At 44.6% G+C, this 19,756-nt stretch overlaps 2 protein-coding genes across 2 annotated transcripts in view; one reads left to right on the top strand and one right to left on the bottom strand.

The window, feature by feature from the left end:
* Positions 1-19,756, bottom strand: part of IMPG1 (interphotoreceptor matrix proteoglycan 1) — a 428,352-nt gene that overhangs the window by 282,077 nt on the left and 126,519 nt on the right. The window contains exon 5 of the mRNA XM_073569420.1: positions 8,177-8,247. Within this exon, the coding sequence (XP_073425521.1) occupies positions 8,177-8,247 (71 nt within the window). The remainder of the gene's footprint in view (positions 1-8,176; positions 8,248-19,756) is intronic.
* Positions 16,402-18,010, top strand: LOC141084530 (uncharacterized). The gene is made up of 2 exons (XM_073569289.1): positions 16,402-16,599; positions 16,705-18,010. The coding sequence occupies exons 1-2, from the start codon at positions 16,469-16,471 to the stop codon at positions 18,008-18,010; spliced, it is 1,437 nt and encodes a 478-aa protein (XP_073425390.1). The 5' UTR covers positions 16,402-16,468.

Here is a 19,756-nt window from a genome sequence, read left to right as displayed (position 1 = left end):
AGATTCAGAGTGCAGAGTGGATTTGCCCTCACTTCCATACCGGGGATCCCTTTAAGAGGGACCTGGGGTCAGAACCAGAACATTGAGTGGAATTGACCTAACTTCCCTACCAGGGATCGCTTTAATAGAATCCTGGGGTCATAATCAGAGTGCTGAGGGATTTACCCTAACTTCATACAGGAGATCACTTTAAGAGAGCCTGGGGTCAGTACCAGAGCATTTGAAGGCAATTGCCCTGACTTCCATACTTGGGATCCCTTTAAGAGAGCCTGGGGTCAGAACCATAACTCTTAGTGGAATTGCCCTAACTTCCATGCCGGGGATCCCTTTAAGAGAGGCTTGGGGTCAGAACCAAAGCGCTGGATGGATTTGCCCTGACTTTCATACCAATGATCCCTTTAGTAGAAGCCTGGGGTCAGAATCAGAGTGCTGAGGGATTTGCCCTAACTTCCATACTGGAGATCCCTTTAAGAGAGGCCTGGGGTCAAATCCAAAGCACTGGATGGATTTGCCCTGACTTCCATACCAATGATCCCTTTAAGAGGGAAGATGTGCCTATGGGATGGAGGATGTGTGATGTGTATATGGGCACGGGAGGGGGTGATTCATTTCTGTCATGTGCTCTCTGCTCCTTTCTGGGGGGCAGACAATGGCTGGGAGCTTATGCTCCCGGGGATGCTAGATTTCTCCCACCATGTCAGTATCTGCTGAGGTGTTGTCATGGAGTGGGAAAACTGTTGCTCAAAGCAACCAATCACAGCTCAGCTTCTTTTAAACAGCTCTGGTGAAATGAAAGATGCTTCGTGATTGGTTGGTGATACACACATACATACACACATACATTCAACTTTATATATATAGATTTAAAGGCCCTTTACATAAAAATCACAAACAAAAATGCTAATGTGAGCAGGGTTGCCAGAAATTGTCCAGATATTTCAGGATACTCTGTAGTGCACTTTTTTGACCTGTTTGATTTTTCTGTAACTGAAGAAAATTATACAAATTATTTTGACTGTACTTATTATAATTTTACAGTTTACAATGAATGCAGTTAATGTCTATATATAAGAATTATGGGCTTTAGACTTGTATCACTTATAATAATTTATTAATGTTCTTCAATGGGACATTGTCTGTCTGTAATTTTTTGATAAGAGGTCCAGAAAAAATTAAAAGTTAAGTTGGCAACTCTGATTGTCAGTTCATGTCATATTATTGTGATTATGGTTTGTTTGACTGTTATGAACGTGTTCACACACTCTTGTGAAATAACAGAGGAAATAAAAGGACCAATAAAGGAAGAAGCCGCACCTACACCCAACTTGTCTCTGTACAGACTAGAAAAGTACCTAGCTGAACAAATAACAAACACCTCCTTGAATTTGGCTCCCTAAAAGGCCGCTGAGGGGTTTCTCGCACCTCCTGAGGAACCAGAGTGGAACCCACACACAAATCCTACAAAGGGAAAGGAGAGCGTGCAGGGGGACACAGGACCCAGGGTAAGAAACTAAATACATTTACACAGGATTGACAGGTAAAAACACAGAAAACCAAAAAATAAATGGACTAAGTGAAAACTAGAGTTGAGCGACTTTGGTCGGATCGGGTTTCATGAAACAAAATTTGTTTCAGATGAAACTGGTCCGACTAGGGCAAAAAAAGTCGGAGTTTCGTCCGAAACCCGACCCCAATGCAAGTCAATGGGGAATAAAAGTCGGCATTGAGTTGATGAATGTCATCTGCTCAGTGCCGACTTTTATTTCCTATTGAATTGCATTGGGCTCGGGTTTCGGACAAAACTCCGACTTTTTTTGCCCTAGTTGGACCAGTTTCATCTGTAACAAATTTTGTTTCATGAAACCCGATCCGACCAAAGTCGCTCAATTCTAGTGAAAACCTCCCAGAGCCCAAACGTGGAAGAAAGGAAAGGGTGCTTGGGAGGATAACACATAAACAGACCATAGGAAAGCAACTGACATTACTAAAACAAGATAATCTCTAGTTAATGAGCTGCAACTCCAAACACCCATTAATCTTGAAGTATTTAAGTGATTTGCAGTGGGGAAAAAAGTATTTAATCAGCCACCAATTGTGCAAGTTCTCCCACTTAAAAGGAATCTGTCACCCTTTTTTTCGGCTATGAGCTGCCTGAACCAACATCAGGGGTTTATCTACAGCATTCTCTAATGCTGCGGATAAGCCCCCGATGTAACCTGAAAGATAAGAAAAAAGAGTTAGATTATACTCAACCCCGGCGTCCGTTCCGGTCCGATGGGTGTCCTGTTGTGGCTCCTGCGCAGGCGCACTGCTCTGCCCTGTTGAGGGCAGAGCAGATTCCTGCAGTGCGCAGGCACCGGGATAGGTCTGGCACCTGTGCACTGCAGTATTCTGCTCTGCCCTCAACAGGTCAGAGCAGTGCACCTGCGTCGGAGCCATGGCAGGAAGGAAAGAAGAGGACTTCACCATTAGAAGATGGGAGGTGCAGGACCGCAACCCATCGGACCAAGACCGCACCGCCCCCCGGTGAGTATGATCTAATGGTGTGTGCACACGCTGCGGATTCTGCTGTGCAATTTTCCGCGTGGATTTTGCAAAATCCACAGGTAAATATGCAGGTCAAAAGACCTGCAGTTTATCTGCTGATTAGCCTGCGATTTTCCTCTGCGGTTTGACACCTGGACAATGGAGTAGGTGCAAAACCGCTGTGTATTCCGCAGCAAATCCGCGCGGAAAATTCCGCACCGTGTGCACTGCTGTTTTTGTTTTCCATTGATTATAATGGTACTGTACACCACAGCAGAAACTGCTGCGCATCAGCAGGACCAAAACCGCTGCAGATCCGCAGCAGAATCTGCAGAGTGTGCACACACCCTCACTCCTTTTTCTTCTCTTTCAGGTTCCATTGGGGGCTTATCTACAGCATTACAGAATGCTGTAGATAAGCCCCTGATGGCGGTGCAGGCAGCCCATGGTCGAAAAAAAGGGGTGACAGATTTCCTTTAAAAAGATGAGAGAGGCCTGTAATTGATATCTTAGGTAGACCACAGCTATGCGAGTCAAAATGAGAAAACAAATCGAGAAAATCACCTAGTCTGATTTGGCAAGGTTTATTTTTCAAATTATGGTGGAAAACAAGTATTTGGTCACCTAAAACATGCAAGATTTGTGGCTCTCACAGAACTGTAACTTCTTCTTTAAGAGGCTCTTTGTCCTCCACTCATTACCTGTAGTAATGGCACCTGTTTGAACTTGTTATCAGTATAAAAGACACATGTCCACAACCTCAAACAGTCACACTCCAAACTCCACTATGTTGAACACCAAAGAGCTGTTGAAGAACACCAGAAACTAAATTGTAGCCCTGCACCAGGCTGGGAAGAATGAACCTGCAATAGGCAAGCAGTGTGATGAAATCAACTGTGGGAGCAATAATAACAAAATGGAAGACATGAAAGACCACTGATAATCTCCCTCATTCTGGGGCTCCACGTAAGATCTCACCCCATGGGGTCAAAATGATCATTAGAATGGTGAGCAAAATCCCAGAACCACACGGGGGGACCTAGTGAACGACCTGCATAGAGCTGGGACAACCGTAACAAAGGCAACCATCAGTAACACACTACGCCACCAGGGACTCAGATCCTGCAGTGCCCTTCGTGTCCCCCTGCTTAAGCCAGTACATGTCCAGTCTGAAGTTTGCTAGAGAGCATTAGGATTATCCAAAAGAGCATTGGGAGAATGTCATATGCTCTGATGAAACCAAAGTGGATCTGTTTGGTAGAAACAAAACTTGTCGTGTTTGGAGGAGACAGAATGCTGAGTTGCATCCAAAGAACACCATACCTACTGTGAAGCATGGGGGTGGCAACGTCATGCTTTGGGGCTGTTTCTCTGCAAAGGGACCAGGACGACTGATCTGTGTACATGAAAGAATGAATGGAGCCATGTATCTTGAGATTTTGAGGCAAATCTCCTTCCATCAGCAAGGGCATTGAAGATGAAATGTGGATGGGTCTTTCAGCATGATAATAATCCCAAGCAAACCGCCAGAGCAATGAAGCAGTGGTTTTGTAAGAAGCATATGAAGATCCTGGTATGTCCTAGCTAGTCTCCAGATCTCAACCCCATAGAAAATCTTTGGAGGGATTTGAAAATCCGTGTTGTCCAGCGATAGACAAAAAACATCACTGCTCTAGAGGAGATCTGCATGGAGGAATGGGCTAGCATACCACCAACAGTGTGTGCCAAACTTGTGAAGAATTACAGAAAACGTTTGACCTCTGTCATTGCCAACAAAGGATATAGAACAAAATATTGAGATAAACTTTTGTTAAAGGGAATCTGTCACCCCATTTTAGCCCTATCAGCTGCTGGCACCACCATCAGGGGCTTATCTACAGCATTCTGTAATGCTGTAGATAAGCCCCCGAGGTAACCTGAAAGATAAGAAAAACAAGTTAGATTATACTCACCCTGGCGTCCGGTCCTCCCATCTTCATACGATGCTATCTTCCTTCTTACCTCTGCCTCTGCTCCTGCACAGGCGTACTTTATCTGCCCTGTTTAGGTCAGAGTAAAGTACTGCAGTGCGCAGGCGCCGGACCTCTCTGACCTTTCCCAGCGCCTGCACACTGCAGAACTTTACTCTGCCCTCAACAGGGCAGATAAAGTACACCTGCGCAGGAGCCGAGGCAGAAGTAAGAAGGAGGACAGCATCGTATGAAGATGGGAGGCGCTGGACCGGACCGCGACACCCACCGCCCCCACCCCCCGGTGAGTATAATCTAACTTGTTTTTCTTATCTTTCAGGTTACATCGGGGGATTATCTACAGCATTACAGAATGCTGTAGATAAGCCCCTGATGGTGGTGCCGGTAGCTGATAGGGCTAAAAATAGGTGACAGATCCCCTTTAATGACCAAATACTTATTTTCCACCATAATTTGAAAAAAAAATCTTGCCAAATCAGACAAGGTGATTTTCTGGATTTGTTTTGTCATTTTGACTCTCAAAGTTGTGATCTACCTATGATGTCAATTACATGCCTCTGTCATCTTTTTAAGTGGGAGAACTTGCACAATTGGTGCGTGACTAAATACTTGTTTTCTCCACTGTAAGTGTTCTAGGCTGATTAGATACCTGCTGTTTACATTGGAAACCAGCTTGCTCGCTGGTCCTGATCGCAGGAGGGGCTGTCTATGTGACAGCTCACCAGCGATCAGCCGAACGATGTCCCAGCGATCCCATCCATGTCGGATCATTGGTGGGATCGCTGGAACATCGTTACACTACATTTAGAAAGGACAAAGACAGAGAAGGTGTAGGGGTGTATATTTTCATTAAATCCAACTTAAGACCTGTGCTCAATGAGAGCATTAGGGGGAGCTGCAACAATGTAGAGTCAGTGTGGCTAAATGTACATGGGGATAGCAATAATGGAAAGCTGCTAATTGGAGATTGCATATGATGAGAGGCTGGAAAAGTTGGGTTTGTTTAGCTTAGGAAAAAGATGCCTCAGAGGAGATCTCATTTACATGTATAAATATATGTGTTGTTAGTACAAAGGACTCGCCCGTGACTTAAGCCCCGTCATACACAGCGAGTCACAAGTTTTGTGACGCAACAGCGATCTCACCAGCGAGATCGCTGTGTGTGACACTTATCAGCGACCGGCCCCCCTGCCGGGTATCGCTGATCGTGCCTGAATGGCCCGGACATTTTTTTGATCGTTGGTCTCCCGCTGGCCAGCACGCATCGCAGTGTGTGGCAGGCAGGAGACCAGCGATCAGCGAGCTGGAGCCTGGTAACCAAGGTAAACATCGGGTTTCTAAGCACAGCGCGGCACTTAGAAACCCGATGTGTGCGCTAGATACCAGAGCGCTCATGCAGGGAGCTGGTAACCACGGTAAACATCAGGTTTCTAAGTGCCGCGCGGCGCTTAGAAACCCGATGTTTACCTTGGCCACCAGCTCCCTGCGCCAGCGCTCTGGTATCTTAACGTACACCGCTTGTCGCTGTCCTGATCGCTGCTGAGATCTGCCTGTTTGGCAGCTCACCAGAGATCATGTAGCGACACACCAGCGATCCTGACAAGTTCATATCGTTGTCGAGATCACTGGTGAGTCGCTATGTGTGACGGGGCCCTTGCTCCTTTCAACCACTTTACTTAGGACCAGGGCTATTCATTACAGGTGGAAGAAAGGTGATTCCGGCAGCTAAAAAGGAAAGGGTTCTTTACAGTTAGAGCAGTCAGAATGGGGAACACCTTACCTCAAGGGGTAATAATGGCAGGCACTATAACAGCTTTTAAAAATGGACTGGATGATTTCCTCAATACATATAACATCGTGGGTTATAGTTAATGTAGTGACAAAATGAACAATTGGTGGAGAAAGGTTGAACTTGGACAAGCAAAGAAGGCATTGTCAAGGTGAATATAAATAGCCTCTACGAAGGTGTGATAGGACAGAACAAAATGGGGAAGTGAGAGACACCTGAATAGCAGCCAAGGAAAGGAAGACCAAGAGACCATGCAGGCTGTGGCTCAGTAGAGAGGGACACCAACCATGCAGCAAGAGGTCACCAGATTGAGTCCAGAAATCTAATTATAACTCTGACAATCTAAATTAAAGGTCTTAGAAAACATAGAACACTACATAAAGTCTGGATAACTATGAACTAAAAGTATTCATGAGTTAAAGAATATAGCTATGTTGTTATTGAATGGATATCACTATTAAAACATGACTTTTTTTATACACTGGATGGAAAAGGAACGGTAAATGTAAAGGAAGAACTTAAGCTGCCCATATACATATAGCCTAAAATGGATAATTTCAACCATAACAAACATCTACAGGGACAGATTGTACAAAGTAATAATTTTAGCCGTATGATAAAACACCATTATTATTATTTAGTCAAGCTTAAAATTTTCATCCATTTTTTAATATTTTTTATTATATTATGCTAGATCTTATTTGCCACATGTAGTATTTCTTGTTAAGCTGTTCTTTGTCCATAGAACAATTGTAATACGAACTAAAATCTGCATGGCTACATCAGTAAAATGATCGCTCACTAGAACAGTGTTCCCCAACTCCGGTCCTCAAGAGCTACCAACAGGTCATGTTTTCAGGATTTCCTTAGTAATTCGCAGGTGATGGAATTTCTGTCTGTGTAGGTGATGCAATTATCACCTGGGCAATACTAAGAAAATCCTGAAAACATGACCTGTTGGTGGCTCTTGAGGACTGGACTTGGAGAACACTGCACTAGAACATTTGTTTAACAGTTGTTAGTGAATCCTAACCTACTTCTGCCTAAGTTCTATGGTCACTTTTATACTTCTCCCTGTTAGATTCATTTTTAGTTATGACTTAAAAAACAACATTAAAACTGCAATAGCATTTTTCCAAAAAACTACAGCCCTGATTAATTAAAATTGGTGTTTTGTAAGCCAGTCTTAATAAGGTGCATACAGGAATAAGATATAACACTTAACATATTCAGAGCATCTTATCAATGGAGTACGCCACTGACTTCCCAGAAATGTTACCCAAGTCAGGAGTTAGAGTAAAATTTCTGGCCCAAAAAACACTGCTACTTTCCAAAAATTTTATGGGTGGGCATAGCCATGTCATGCTCCACACTAACACCTCTCCAGTTCCAACCAGCTTGGCAGAGCTGCTTGTAACTGGCGTGAAACATGATAATTTGCAAAATTTCATTAAACCTGGCATAAGCACTTTGATAGATTGGCCCCTAAGTATATATGAAACCATCCTAATAGTGTCATTTTGTTTCCAGGATTTTGTCAATAATATTTTTTGCCAAAGTCATCAAAAAATGCATCTGTTAAATTTGCAGGTTGTCTTGCAAATGAAACAAGCAATCTAGAGTGGCAACAAGTCCAACTTGGCAATCCAATAACTTTAAATATATCACATACTAAAAATTTGGCTAATATGACTGTTTGATAGGTGTACCCCAGTATCTATTAACAGAATGGACCATTTTTAAATTCAGCAATTTTTATAGCAGCCATTAGGTATTCTACAGGGGTAGCTGATAGCTGCCATTCTATACTTTGTCTTGGTAGAAGTTGTAATTAGTAGTAATTAGCATGAATCATTAACGTTAATACTGTAAATCGTTTAAGAAGACTTACCAGTTGTGGACACAGGAGGGTCCTCAATTATTACTGGAGAGAAAGTGCCTTCTGTAGACATTTCATCCTTCCTAGATAATAAGGTGCAATGTCAATCAGTTCTGGAAAGCCTAAAAGAACCACACATGCTGCTCTAATCTATTGCAAGTAATAAACCTTAATTGGTGAAGATAAGTGCTACTTTCTCATGTGTAAGATGCTTATCTATCCTACTGTGAGCATTAAATAGATTAATTACTCCTACTTTAATTTTACTACTTTTAATTTTACCAGTGTTCAATGTATATATGCACACAAGGATAACAATACCATTACATATTTAAGAAAATTGTCTATGAGGAAATTGAGGAATTTGAGGAAATTGTTTTTTAATGGGTTTGCATCTTCTGCAACATTAACATAAACAGTTTAATTCCACTAATGCATATGCTCAAAATATACACATTCAATGCAAATGTCATTCCAAAACATACTGAGAATGCAGAGAAGAGTAGTTTAGTCCTACTTAGACTTAATATGTTTCTATACTCAAAATTGTTTTATGTAGGATTGGCTCATTCTAGACATATCCTTGGATCATTTGGTCACAGTGATAAAACTTTGACCCAAAAAAGTATATTAGTGTTATTAATTAATTACTCCTTTAATTATAAAAAATATTGGATTTCATGGGTTGTCTTAAAAGGACAACCTTTTCATATCAATTTTGGTAGCGCATATGTAACTCACACACCAGGTCTCCTACTTAAGAGCCTACCTCTGTTAGCCCTGACTCACACATCTTACAGTGGGTACAGAAAGTATTCAGTCAGACCCCTTTAAAATTTTCACTCTTTGTTTCATAGCAGCCATTTGGTCAATTCAAAAGATCATTTTTTTTCTCATTAATGTACACTTTGCACCCCATCTTGACTGAAAAAAAACCCCAAAATGTAGAAATTTTTGCAAATTAATTAAAAAAGAAAAACTGAAATATCACATGGTCATAAGTATTCAGACCCCTTCATTGAAGTTCAGCTGTGTTAATTAAAATGAGAGAACTTAATTTGTAAAGGCACACACCTGTCTATATAAGACCTCACAGCTCACAGTGCATGTCAGACCAAATGAAAATCATGTGGTCAAAGGAACTGGCCAAGGAGCTCAGGCAGAATTGTGGCAAGGCACAGATCTGGCCAATGTTACAAAAGAATTTCTGCAGTACTCAAGGGTTCCTAAGAGCACAGTGGCCTCCATAATCCTTAAATGGAAGAAGTTTGGGACCACCTGAAGTCTTCCTAGACCTGGCCATCCAGACAAACTGAGTAATCCTGAGAGAAGAGCCTTGGTGAGAGAGGTAAAGAAGAACCCCAAGATCACTGTGAGTGAGCTCCAGAGATGCAGTAGGGAGATGGGAGAAAGTTCTATAAAGTCAACTATCACTGCAGCCCTCCACCAGTCAGAGTGGCCTGACAGAAACCTCTCCTCAGTGCAAGACAATGTAAAGCCTGCATAGAGTTTGCTAAAAAACACATGAAGGACTCTCAGACTATGAGAAATAAGATTCTCTGGTCTGATGAGATGAAGACAGAACTTTTTGGTGATAATTCTAAGCGGTATGTGTGGATAAAACCTGGCACTGCTCATCATCTGCCCAATACAATCCCAACAGTGAAACACGGTGGTGGCAGCAACATGCTATGGGGGTGTTTTTCAGCTGCAGGGTCAGGACGACTGGTTGCAATGGAATGAAACATGAATGCAGCCAAGTACAGAGATATCCTGGATGAAAACCTCTTCCAGAGTGCTCTGGACCTCTGACTTGGCCAAAGGTTCACTTTCCAACAAGACAATGACCCTAAGCTCACAGCTAAAATAACAAAGGAGTGGCTTCACAGCAACTCTGTGACCATTCTTGACTGGCCCAGCCAAAGCCCTGACCTAAACCCAATTGAGCATCTCTGGAGAGACCTGAAAATGGCTGTCCACCAACGGTCACCATCCAACCTGATGGAACTGGAGAGGATCTGCAAAGAAGAATGGCAGAGGATCCCCAAATCCAGGTGTAAAAAACTTGTTGCATAATTCCCAAGAAGGCTCATGGCTTTACTAGCTCAAAAGGGTGCTTCTACTCAATACCGAGCAAAGGGTCTGATTACTTATTGCCATGCCCACCATGTCTGATATGCTGCATTACCCCTGGAGCAGTGTGCAAGCACACCTAACTGTCTTGCTCATCATGTCTTGTGTGTTGCATGAACCCTGGAACAGTGTGCACGCGCACCTCACTGTTATATCTGTCATGTCTGTTGTGCTGCGTCACTCCTGGAGCAGTGTGCACGCACACCTCACCTCATGGCTGCATGCCGTTGCTGTGTGGGTGCCCGTCTCTGCTCTGCCTGCTGTGATCGTCACTATGGTCCAGAAGGATCTGATCCAGCAATCCTCCCTATGGTTCTGGAGTCCCTGATCATGTGACCCTCTCTATGTTCAGCAATATCTGATCCAGCAATCCTCTCTATGATCCTGGAGGATCTGACCCGGAAGTGCAGGTGCTAATGCCCTATATCAGACTGCCCCTTCCTATGGTCATGGCCTGAGTATCGTGTTGCTTCCCTGCAGGTTGCTTAGTCTGCTCAGTCGCTCCCTGTATTCTGTGCCCCTGCACTCTGCCCTGTTGTGCGTCTCTGCACACACTCTGTACTTGTATTCTGCCTCTTGTCTCGTGCCATGTCTTGTGTTGTCTTTTGTGCCATGTCTTGTCCTTGCTATTCTTTGTCTTGTAGTACTTCCCGTTCTCTGTCTTTGCCTGTTTCACCATGTCTTGTTTCTGCTATTCTTGGACTGTAGTACTTCCCATGCTCTGTCTTTGCCTGTTCTGCCATGTCTTGCCTTTGCTATTCTTAGCATCGTAGTACTTCTCTAGTTCCCTGTCTTTGCCTGGTTTTCCTTACTCTGTCTTCTGGTGTTCGCTAGCGCATTCCATGTCTAGTCTCAAGGTTGTCCCTTGACCCGGCTCTGGGCTTCGGCCTACGCTCCGCTGCTAGCCCTATACTCTCTCTGACTCAGCTCTGTGCTTCTGCCTATGTCCCGCTCCTTATTCTGTACTTTGCCTAGCCTTGCCTTGTTTCTTGCCTTGCCTTGTTTCTTTGCGTGCCCTTTACATGTGCCTGGCCTTCCCTCGCCTGCCTGTCTGTGCCTCAGCCATGCCCGCCTTAGTCGGGCCCACCTGCTTGTGCCTCAGCCGTGCTCGTCGGCCTGTGACTAAGCTGTGTCCGCCTGTTGTGCTTCAGCCGTGCTCGCCTCAGTCTTGCCCGCCGGTCTGAGCCTCAGCCCGACCAGCTAGCCAGTGCCTCAGCCGTGCTCTGTGCTTCCTTGCACCCACGCTGCCCCCGCACTGTGCATTGCGTGCCCTCTTAGCACGTGCAGGCCCTAGCCTGCTCCTTGGCATACCTCTCCTTGCTTCTCTAAAACACGCGCAGGTTCCACTATGTACCCTGTCATGCCCGCTTGCACGGACAGGCCCTAGCCTGTACCCTGGTGTGCTCCTAGCATGCGCAGACCCATGCCTTAGCCTGAACTCTGGCGTGCCCCTCTGCACGTGCAGGACCTTAGCCTGAACCTCGGCGTGCCTCTCTGCACGCGCAGGACCATGTCCTGAACCTCAAAGCCTGATGTGTTCCGTAGCACGTGTGGGACCTGCTGTGAACCATGTACCCTGGCGTGCCCCCTAGCACGGCCAGGACCATTCTTTGTACTGTGCCCCTGGTGTACCTCTAGCACGCGCAGGACCTTGAATCTTGAATCCTGGCAGCTTCTCTAGCGCGCCCAGGACCTTGGACCTTGAACCCTGGCATGTCCCCTAAACATACACCATGCCTAGTGTGTTGAACCCTGCCTTGCACCTTGCCTTGGACCCTGGCGTGTCCCTAGCATGCACCCTGCCTTGCACCTTGCCTTGGACCCTGGTGTGCCCCTAGCACACACCCTGCCTTGAACTTTGCCTTGGACCTTGGCATGTTCCCTAACACGCACCATGTCTGGAGCTCTGTCGTGCCTCCTTGCCTGAACCCTGGTTTGCCTGCCAGATGCCCGGAACCTGCCGATCGCTGCCAGAGATCGTAAGCCTGATGACTGCGGCCTGATGTCCGGAGCTGAGGTCCGCAGCCTGATGCCCTGATCCTGTCGATCGTTTCCAGCTGTCCGGAGTCCGATGCCATCAAGCCCTTGCCTGTACCCAGGCGTGCCACCAAGCACGTGCCATGCCATGGACCTTGGTGTGCCCACACACGCACCTTGCAGTGTTTTCCTGTTTTCACCTGATGTTACCCTGAGTTTGCCTTAATGAAGATACCTTGAAATCATGTCTTGTCTTGTTTCCTGCACGTCCCTTGTCGTCAGAAACTCGTGTCTTCCTTGAGCCAGCCGTCTGGTTCCAGCAGTCATGGTGGCTCACCTCCTTGGTCTTGCCCCTGACACTCCCTGTATAGGCGGTGGTTGCTCACAAGGTCAGCTCGCCCTCGGTGGGTGTGTGCCATGACCCAGAGGGTCCACTCTAGAAAACGACTCAGCAAAAGCTGACTCCATCACACTTATGACCATGTGATATTTCTGTTTTTCTTTTTTAGTAAATTTGCAAAAATGTCTACATTTCTGTTTTTTTCAGTCAAGATGGGGTGCAGAGTGTACATTAATGAGAAAAAAATGAACTTTATTGAATTTACCAAATGGCTGGGGTGAAAAAAAGTCTGAAAAATGCAAAGGGGTCTGAATACTTTCCGTACCCACTGTACAGTATATGTTCTGCAGACTGAATACAGACTGCAATGCTCTTTGATTAATGATCTCCTGACCTGAACTCGACAGCCTAACATACAGTATATCTTTGAAACTGTTGCATTCAGTTCAGGAGTCTAATGACTGATCTGTGAATTGTGGGCTTTCCTCAAACCAAGAAATATGGATGTGTAAATTCAGGCATAAGTTCAATAGGAACCACGTAATCGCTTGGTAACTTGGCAGCTATCTTGCCTGACTCTCCCACAAAACTGCTCACTCTTCAAACTCCTCTTGTGTTGTCTATAAGAAAAACACTACCAGACATCTCTGGTAGTGGCTTATCTATTAGAGAACAAAATAAATGGTAGTCCAAAATTAAATATGTCAGATCTTTGTCTTCCTTGACATCATCTGCCTGAGGAGAGTCAGGAGCTTCAAGACTCAATAGATATTAGTGCTCAATGATACCACTAGGATCAGCTGCCATTTGTCTAATGATTATGAGGGCTGTAATGCTTCATTTTGTCTTCATTGGATACTGTGAAAGAACTGTATGTCCAGCCACAAGTTAAATGTGAGCTAATAACTGACCCTAAAGTTTTCATAAACTAGACCTGCAGAAAACATCTTATCCCTGTGCTGGCTTCATTGTGTAAACTCAGTATGGGGCTTCCTTGAAAACTATAATGAAAAAAGTCCCATGAACATTTTAATTATCTAAATTTAAGGCCATAATAGACCTTAAATACATATGCAAAAATAGAGAAGCCACGCTTTGCGAGTATGAAAAAAAGGAAACCAAACTGGATGTTTAAGGCCGGGGTCACACTTGCGAGTGCAATGCGAGAAACTCACGCGAATATCTCGACTCAATGCCTGGCACTGCCACCGGCGGTTCGGACTGGAGCATTCAGCAACATAGAAATACATGCAGCCTTACACTCCGGTCCTGAGTGCCGGCAGCATTGCCGGGTATTGAGATGAGAGAGTCGCGCGAGTTTCTCGCATTGCACTCGCAAGTGTGACCCCTGCCTTAGGCTAAAAATATTAGTGGTCTGATTGGGGATTTAGTTTCATGTTGTCAGGGATCATTCAGCAGAATGGTAACATCTGGTATTAATCCTTTTCTGGGCCAATTTTGGATTTATGGTGGGAAGGTCTTTTGAGGAAGTTTGATCACCACAGAGGCATATGTGGATACTTTTTTTCAGGTTTCCTCTCTTTCACTTATCCACCTCCAGAAACTACATGTTTAAAATGATTCCCAATCTTTGCTTATTACCATGAGTTTTTCTTTTTTTATAACCCATGTGTGGTTTCTTAATATTTTTGTATAAATAAAATATTATTTTTAGTCTTAAACCCTCCATTTTGCTCTTCATTAGTTCCTTGAAAACTAGTCTAGAGTTGTAAATTGTTTTATAGCCTGCATATTGGACTTTATGTAGTAGTAGTTAGTAGTTTACTGCCCTGTCTGCAGGGATTTAATATTTGCCCTAAAAATACTTTAAACTTAGAGTTTAACTTAGGCCTGTTTCACATGACCGATATTCATGGCCAAGGTATGACTACAATGTCCGTACCAACTACAGGTTTCCTGACAAATTCAACAGCCTCATACAAGCCTATGAACTGTTGAGTTCTCTACAGGAGATCCATGGGTGGTAAGGGCATAATGGTCTGTACTCTGTTTGTGAATATTAGGCTGGTTTCACATTTGCGCTTTTGTGCGCAGCGCATCGTGCGCACCAGTGCGCATGCGCACTGCGCACCTATATTTAACATGATATGCGCATGGTCTTGCGCATACTTGCGCTTTCGTGCGCATGCGTTTTTTTGTCTTTCACGCCAGGCGCGTCAGACGCAACATGTTGCATTTTTGGTTCCGCCCTGTCTCGTTAAAACAACGCATGCGCACGGAATGCGCACGGAATGCGCAAAAACACCACATTGGAGCCTATGGGAGCGCAATACTTGCGCATGGTATTGCGCACGCTTGCGTTTTTATGCGCATGCGTTTTTAAAATAAACATGACTGAAATGTGGTCTAGACAGTAAAAAAAAAAATTAAACCAAGGTGATAAAATGGTGTGGGCACTGGGATTCCACAATACTTTAAGGATTGCTCACGAGTGGACACACAGCACAAGCTGCACCAATGTAAGTATGAAAAACCTAATGTCTGGCTGAAATTTCAATACATTTCTATGTACTTATGTCTCTTTTTTTTTTTATTGCAGCATGTCTTCATCTGGTGAGGAATATGTCCCTGGGACAGGGCAAGAGGCAGAAGAAGTGAGTACTATGCTTCCGTATGGATTGGAAAAAATAAACACATGTGATTAATTTTTTTGGTTTAATTTTCAGACCTCATCCTCCATCACGCCACCACCACCGGAGGAACGGCAGGAGCAGCAAGGCCAAGTGCGGGCGGGAAGACGTGATGTAAGTACAGACGGACTGTTTTTTTTTTTTTTACTTATTTTCTAGTCTGGTTTATTTATTTTTTTTTTTTTTTGGTATTTTTTAATTTTTTTTTTTAAAATTTTCATGGTTGTTTTTTTCGATGTTTGTTGCTTTTTTTGCATTTATTTTCATTTAAAACAAATAATTTTTTCATGGCTTGTTTATCAATATCTAAAGCTCAAAGTGTGTATGTGTGTGTGTGTGTGTGTGTGTGTGTGTATGTTTGTTTGTTTGGGTATATGGGCACGGGACTATGGGATGGCGGATATGTATGATGGTATATGGTCACGGGACTATGGGATGGAGGATATATATGATGGGTATATGGGCATGGGATGGAGGATATGTATGATGGTATATGGGCACGGGACTATGGGATGGAGGATATGTATGACGGGTATATGGGCACAGGACTATGGGATGGCGAATATGTATGATGGGTATATGGGCACAGGACTATGGGATGGCGAATATGTATGATGGGTATATGGGCACAGGACTATGGGATGGAGGATATGTATGATGGAATATGGGCACGGGACTATGGGATGGAGGATAATTATAATTTTCTATAACTAACCACAGTTAGTTACTATGCCCGGGCAGCGCCGGGCTCTTCAGCTAGTTTTCAAGATTTTTTATTTTAAAATCTTTCAAAGATTAATGTTTGTCTTTCTTTTCTAGGCTCCACAGCGGGAGGAGGACCTCGCCCTGGACAACAACGAGCTCATCCGTCTAGTCCAGGAGCGAGTCCCGTTGTGGGACACCCGTCACCAACTGCACTCGGACAACGTGGTGATCCGGCGGCTCTGGAACGAGGTGGCCGCATCGCTGACTGGGACAACGCCTCTCCCCGGGTCCGCAAGGATTTTCATAAGTATTTAAATGCAGTGTGATGCAGCAGTGATCTTGGCCGGGATCACCCAACTGTGTGTGATGCTATTAACTCCATGGAGTTTCTATCATCACACACAGTTGGATGATCACAGCCTCCAGTGCATAGTCTTACTTTTTTTCTTTTTTTTTTTTTCCACCACAGTGAACAAAGTCAGAACCCGTTGGCGCTCGATGAAGGACCGCTTCAACAGGGATATCCGTCAGGAGAATAAGGTTCGCAGTGGTGCTGCGGCAAGGACCGGCACGAAGTACAGATACCATCGTGCCTTGGCATTTTTAAGACCGGTCCTTGCCTCCCGAACGTAAGTATTTTCTAGTTGTATTGTGTTTTATTCTGTGCTTTTCTATTCCACAGGAGTTGGCGATTGTTAATTTATGGTAGCAATTTCTTTCTTTTCTTTTCACAGCACCTGGAGCAGCACCCTGCAACCTGGGCCCGAAGCGGTCCTTCATCAAGCTGCCCCGGACCCCTCCCAGCCATCCATCAGCGAGGAAGCACCTTGCAGGTCTGCACCACAGTCATCTGGAGACCAGGAAGCTGGTCGCTCAGGTGTTCCCCTGTCCCAGGTCTCTGCCACTGGTTTTGCGGGCACTTCCCGCCAGCAGCGGCAGAGGACCTTGGACAGGCCTCTCATGCCCGAGTTCGTTGAATTGAGCTCGGTCTTTCAGAGTAGCCTCAAGGCACTCTCCGATAGACTTGAGAGTGGTTTCCTCCTTTTGGACCAACGCTACAAGTCTATCGAGGGTCGCCTTGAGCGCCTGGAAGTCGACCTCGCCAGACCAGCGCATCATTTTTACACCCAAATAGCTCGGGACACGGCGGAACACCTTACCCCTGACCTCCAGTTGACTGTCATGCAGGCCTGCAACAATGCTTTTATGCAGGCTATGCAGCAGAGTAGGATTATGCAGCAGTCAGCGGTGGCATTTCCACTGGTGCCACCCCTGACTCGTTTTACAGCATTACCTACTTCTGCTGCATATCACTGCACAGCCACCACACTTCCAAGCCTCGCCGGACACCAATATACTGCCCCAAGTCCGAGTGCAGCTGGACACTTACCCGCCAACACCATGCCGAGCGCTGCTCCTGCCTGGCCCACCACTGCTGCCGCCACCACCACTGGATGGCCCGTCGTCACCACTCCTGCCTGTAGCGCCGCCACCACCACCACCAGCGGGAGGACCACCCCGGTATGGACCGCCACAGCCACCACGCCTGCATGGACCGCCACCACCACCAGCACCACCACCTCGGAGCAGCATCAGCTGGGGGACCCACATTCAATATTTACGGCCCCTGCCAGGACATCCACCACCACCAGCATGCCACAGCAGGTACAAGATCCTGGCAGGCGGTCCACAAGCGCCAGGCGGTCCCCCAGCTCCAGCCAGTCCACAGCCTCCAGGCGTTCCAGAGGCTCAAGGCGGTCCAGAGGCTCAAGGCGGTCCAGAGGCTCAAGGCGGTCCCCGGGGTCTAGCCAGTCCTCAGGCTCAAGCGAGGACAGCAGCAAGACGACGGGCCACCGTCATAAAAAAACAAAGAGGAGGACTCTTACCCTCCCTCCTCCCTCACCTCCCACTTCACAACTTTCCTTGCCTCGGCTCCCTTCCCCCACTTCTTTGGTTCCTCCTTCCCCTAGAACCCCTTACTCCACCCAAAGCCGTTCCTCATCCCTCCACACCCCCCAGTTTCCAGCAACTAACAAATAAGTAAAATAAATGTTATATTTTTATTTCAAAATAATGTTTGGTTATTGTGTCTTTCGCCGCCTGCACACACTGCGCCCTACACTATGGTTTGTTTTTCTTTACTTTATACCGGATGGTCAGCCATCCAACTCTGAAAGGGATACTATTTTTCATTTTTTTTTTTATATATATATATATATATAAATATATATATATATATATATTATTATATATATATATAAATAAAAAAAAATGAAATATAGTATCCCTTTCAGAGTTGGATGGCTGACCATCCGGTATAAAGTAAAGAAAGGGAAACCACCAAAAAAAATAAATAAATTATATATATATATATAAATATATTATATATATATATATATATATATATATATAAATATATAAATATATATATATATATAAATATATATATATATATATATAAATATATATATATATATATAAATATATATATATATATATATATATAAAAATATATATATATATATAAATATATATATATATATATATATATATATATATATATATATATAAATATATATATATATATATATATATATATATAAATATATATATATATATATATATATTTTTTTTTTTATGGTGGTTTCCCTTTCTTCACTTTAACCTGGGCAGGTGAGTTTATTAAGACACAGTACACTAGGTATAAAAAACCATGTATTTTATTTTTAACAAACAACAAAACTATTAAACCATTTGATCCTGCCATGCTACACGACCAACATCGGATAAAAAGTAGTCCGCAAATTGGTCCCTCATTTGGGCAACTTCGACTGAGGACCGAAGAGGGTGCTGAGTAAAATCTGGCAAAGGGTTGGCAGCAGGCTCATCCATGTCAAAGTTCGGCCGCTCCTTTGCCATAACAAAATTGTGCAGAACCACGCATGCCTTCACCACCTCATCCACTGTTTCCATTTTGAGATTGATGGCGGTGCTGAGAATTCGCCATCTGGCCACTAGAATGCCAAAGGCGCACTCTACAGTCCTGCGAGCCCTCGTAAGCCTGTAGTTGAAAATTTTCTTGCGGTGGTCCAAGTCACGGCTGGAGTACGGCTTCAGCAGGTTTGGGCACATCTGAAATGCCTCATCCCCAACCACTACAAATGGCAGTGGTGGAGTTTGGGTTTGGGGAAGAGGCCGTGCCAGTGGAAAATTGAAATGGTTGCCGTACAACCTCCAGCCCATATCAGAGTTCTTAAAAGTCTGTGAATCGTTGCCCCGTCCGAATGCCCCTATGTCCACCGCCACAAACCGGCAGTCTGCATCCGCAATGGCCATTAGGACTGTGGAAAAGTACTTCTTGTAGTTGTAGTACTCGGAGCCACTTCTTGCGGGTTTTGTGATGCGGATGTGCTTCCCGTCCACCGCTCCTAGGCAGTTCGGGAAATTGCAGACTGCCCAGAATTTCTCCGATATTTGAAGCCACTTTTCGGCAGTGGGCAATGGCAGAAACTCCGGACACAGAACATCCCACAGAGCCCTGCAGGTGTCGGCAACAATCCCGGATAAAGTAGAGATTCCCAGCCGGTACTGGAAATGCAGGGATGAAAGACTCTCTCCAGTTGCCAGGAACCTGCCAAACATAAAAAGAAAAAATAATTATATTTCTGTCTTGGGTATTACTAAAAACACTGAAAATAAAAAAGTACATGGCCTAACTATTTTGCATGTTTTTTTAATACAACATAGCAAAAAAACATTTTATAAAGGCTTGGGATTAGTACATGC

The sequence above is a fragment of the Dendrobates tinctorius genome, unplaced genomic scaffold (genome assembly GCF_039654945.1).
Source record: "Dendrobates tinctorius isolate UK_male_01 unplaced genomic scaffold, ASM3965494v1 ptg000024l, whole genome shotgun sequence".
Classification (NCBI taxonomy): Eukaryota; Metazoa; Chordata; class Amphibia; order Anura; family Dendrobatidae; genus Dendrobates; species Dendrobates tinctorius.
This window is presented reverse-complemented; position numbering and strand designations above follow the sequence as displayed.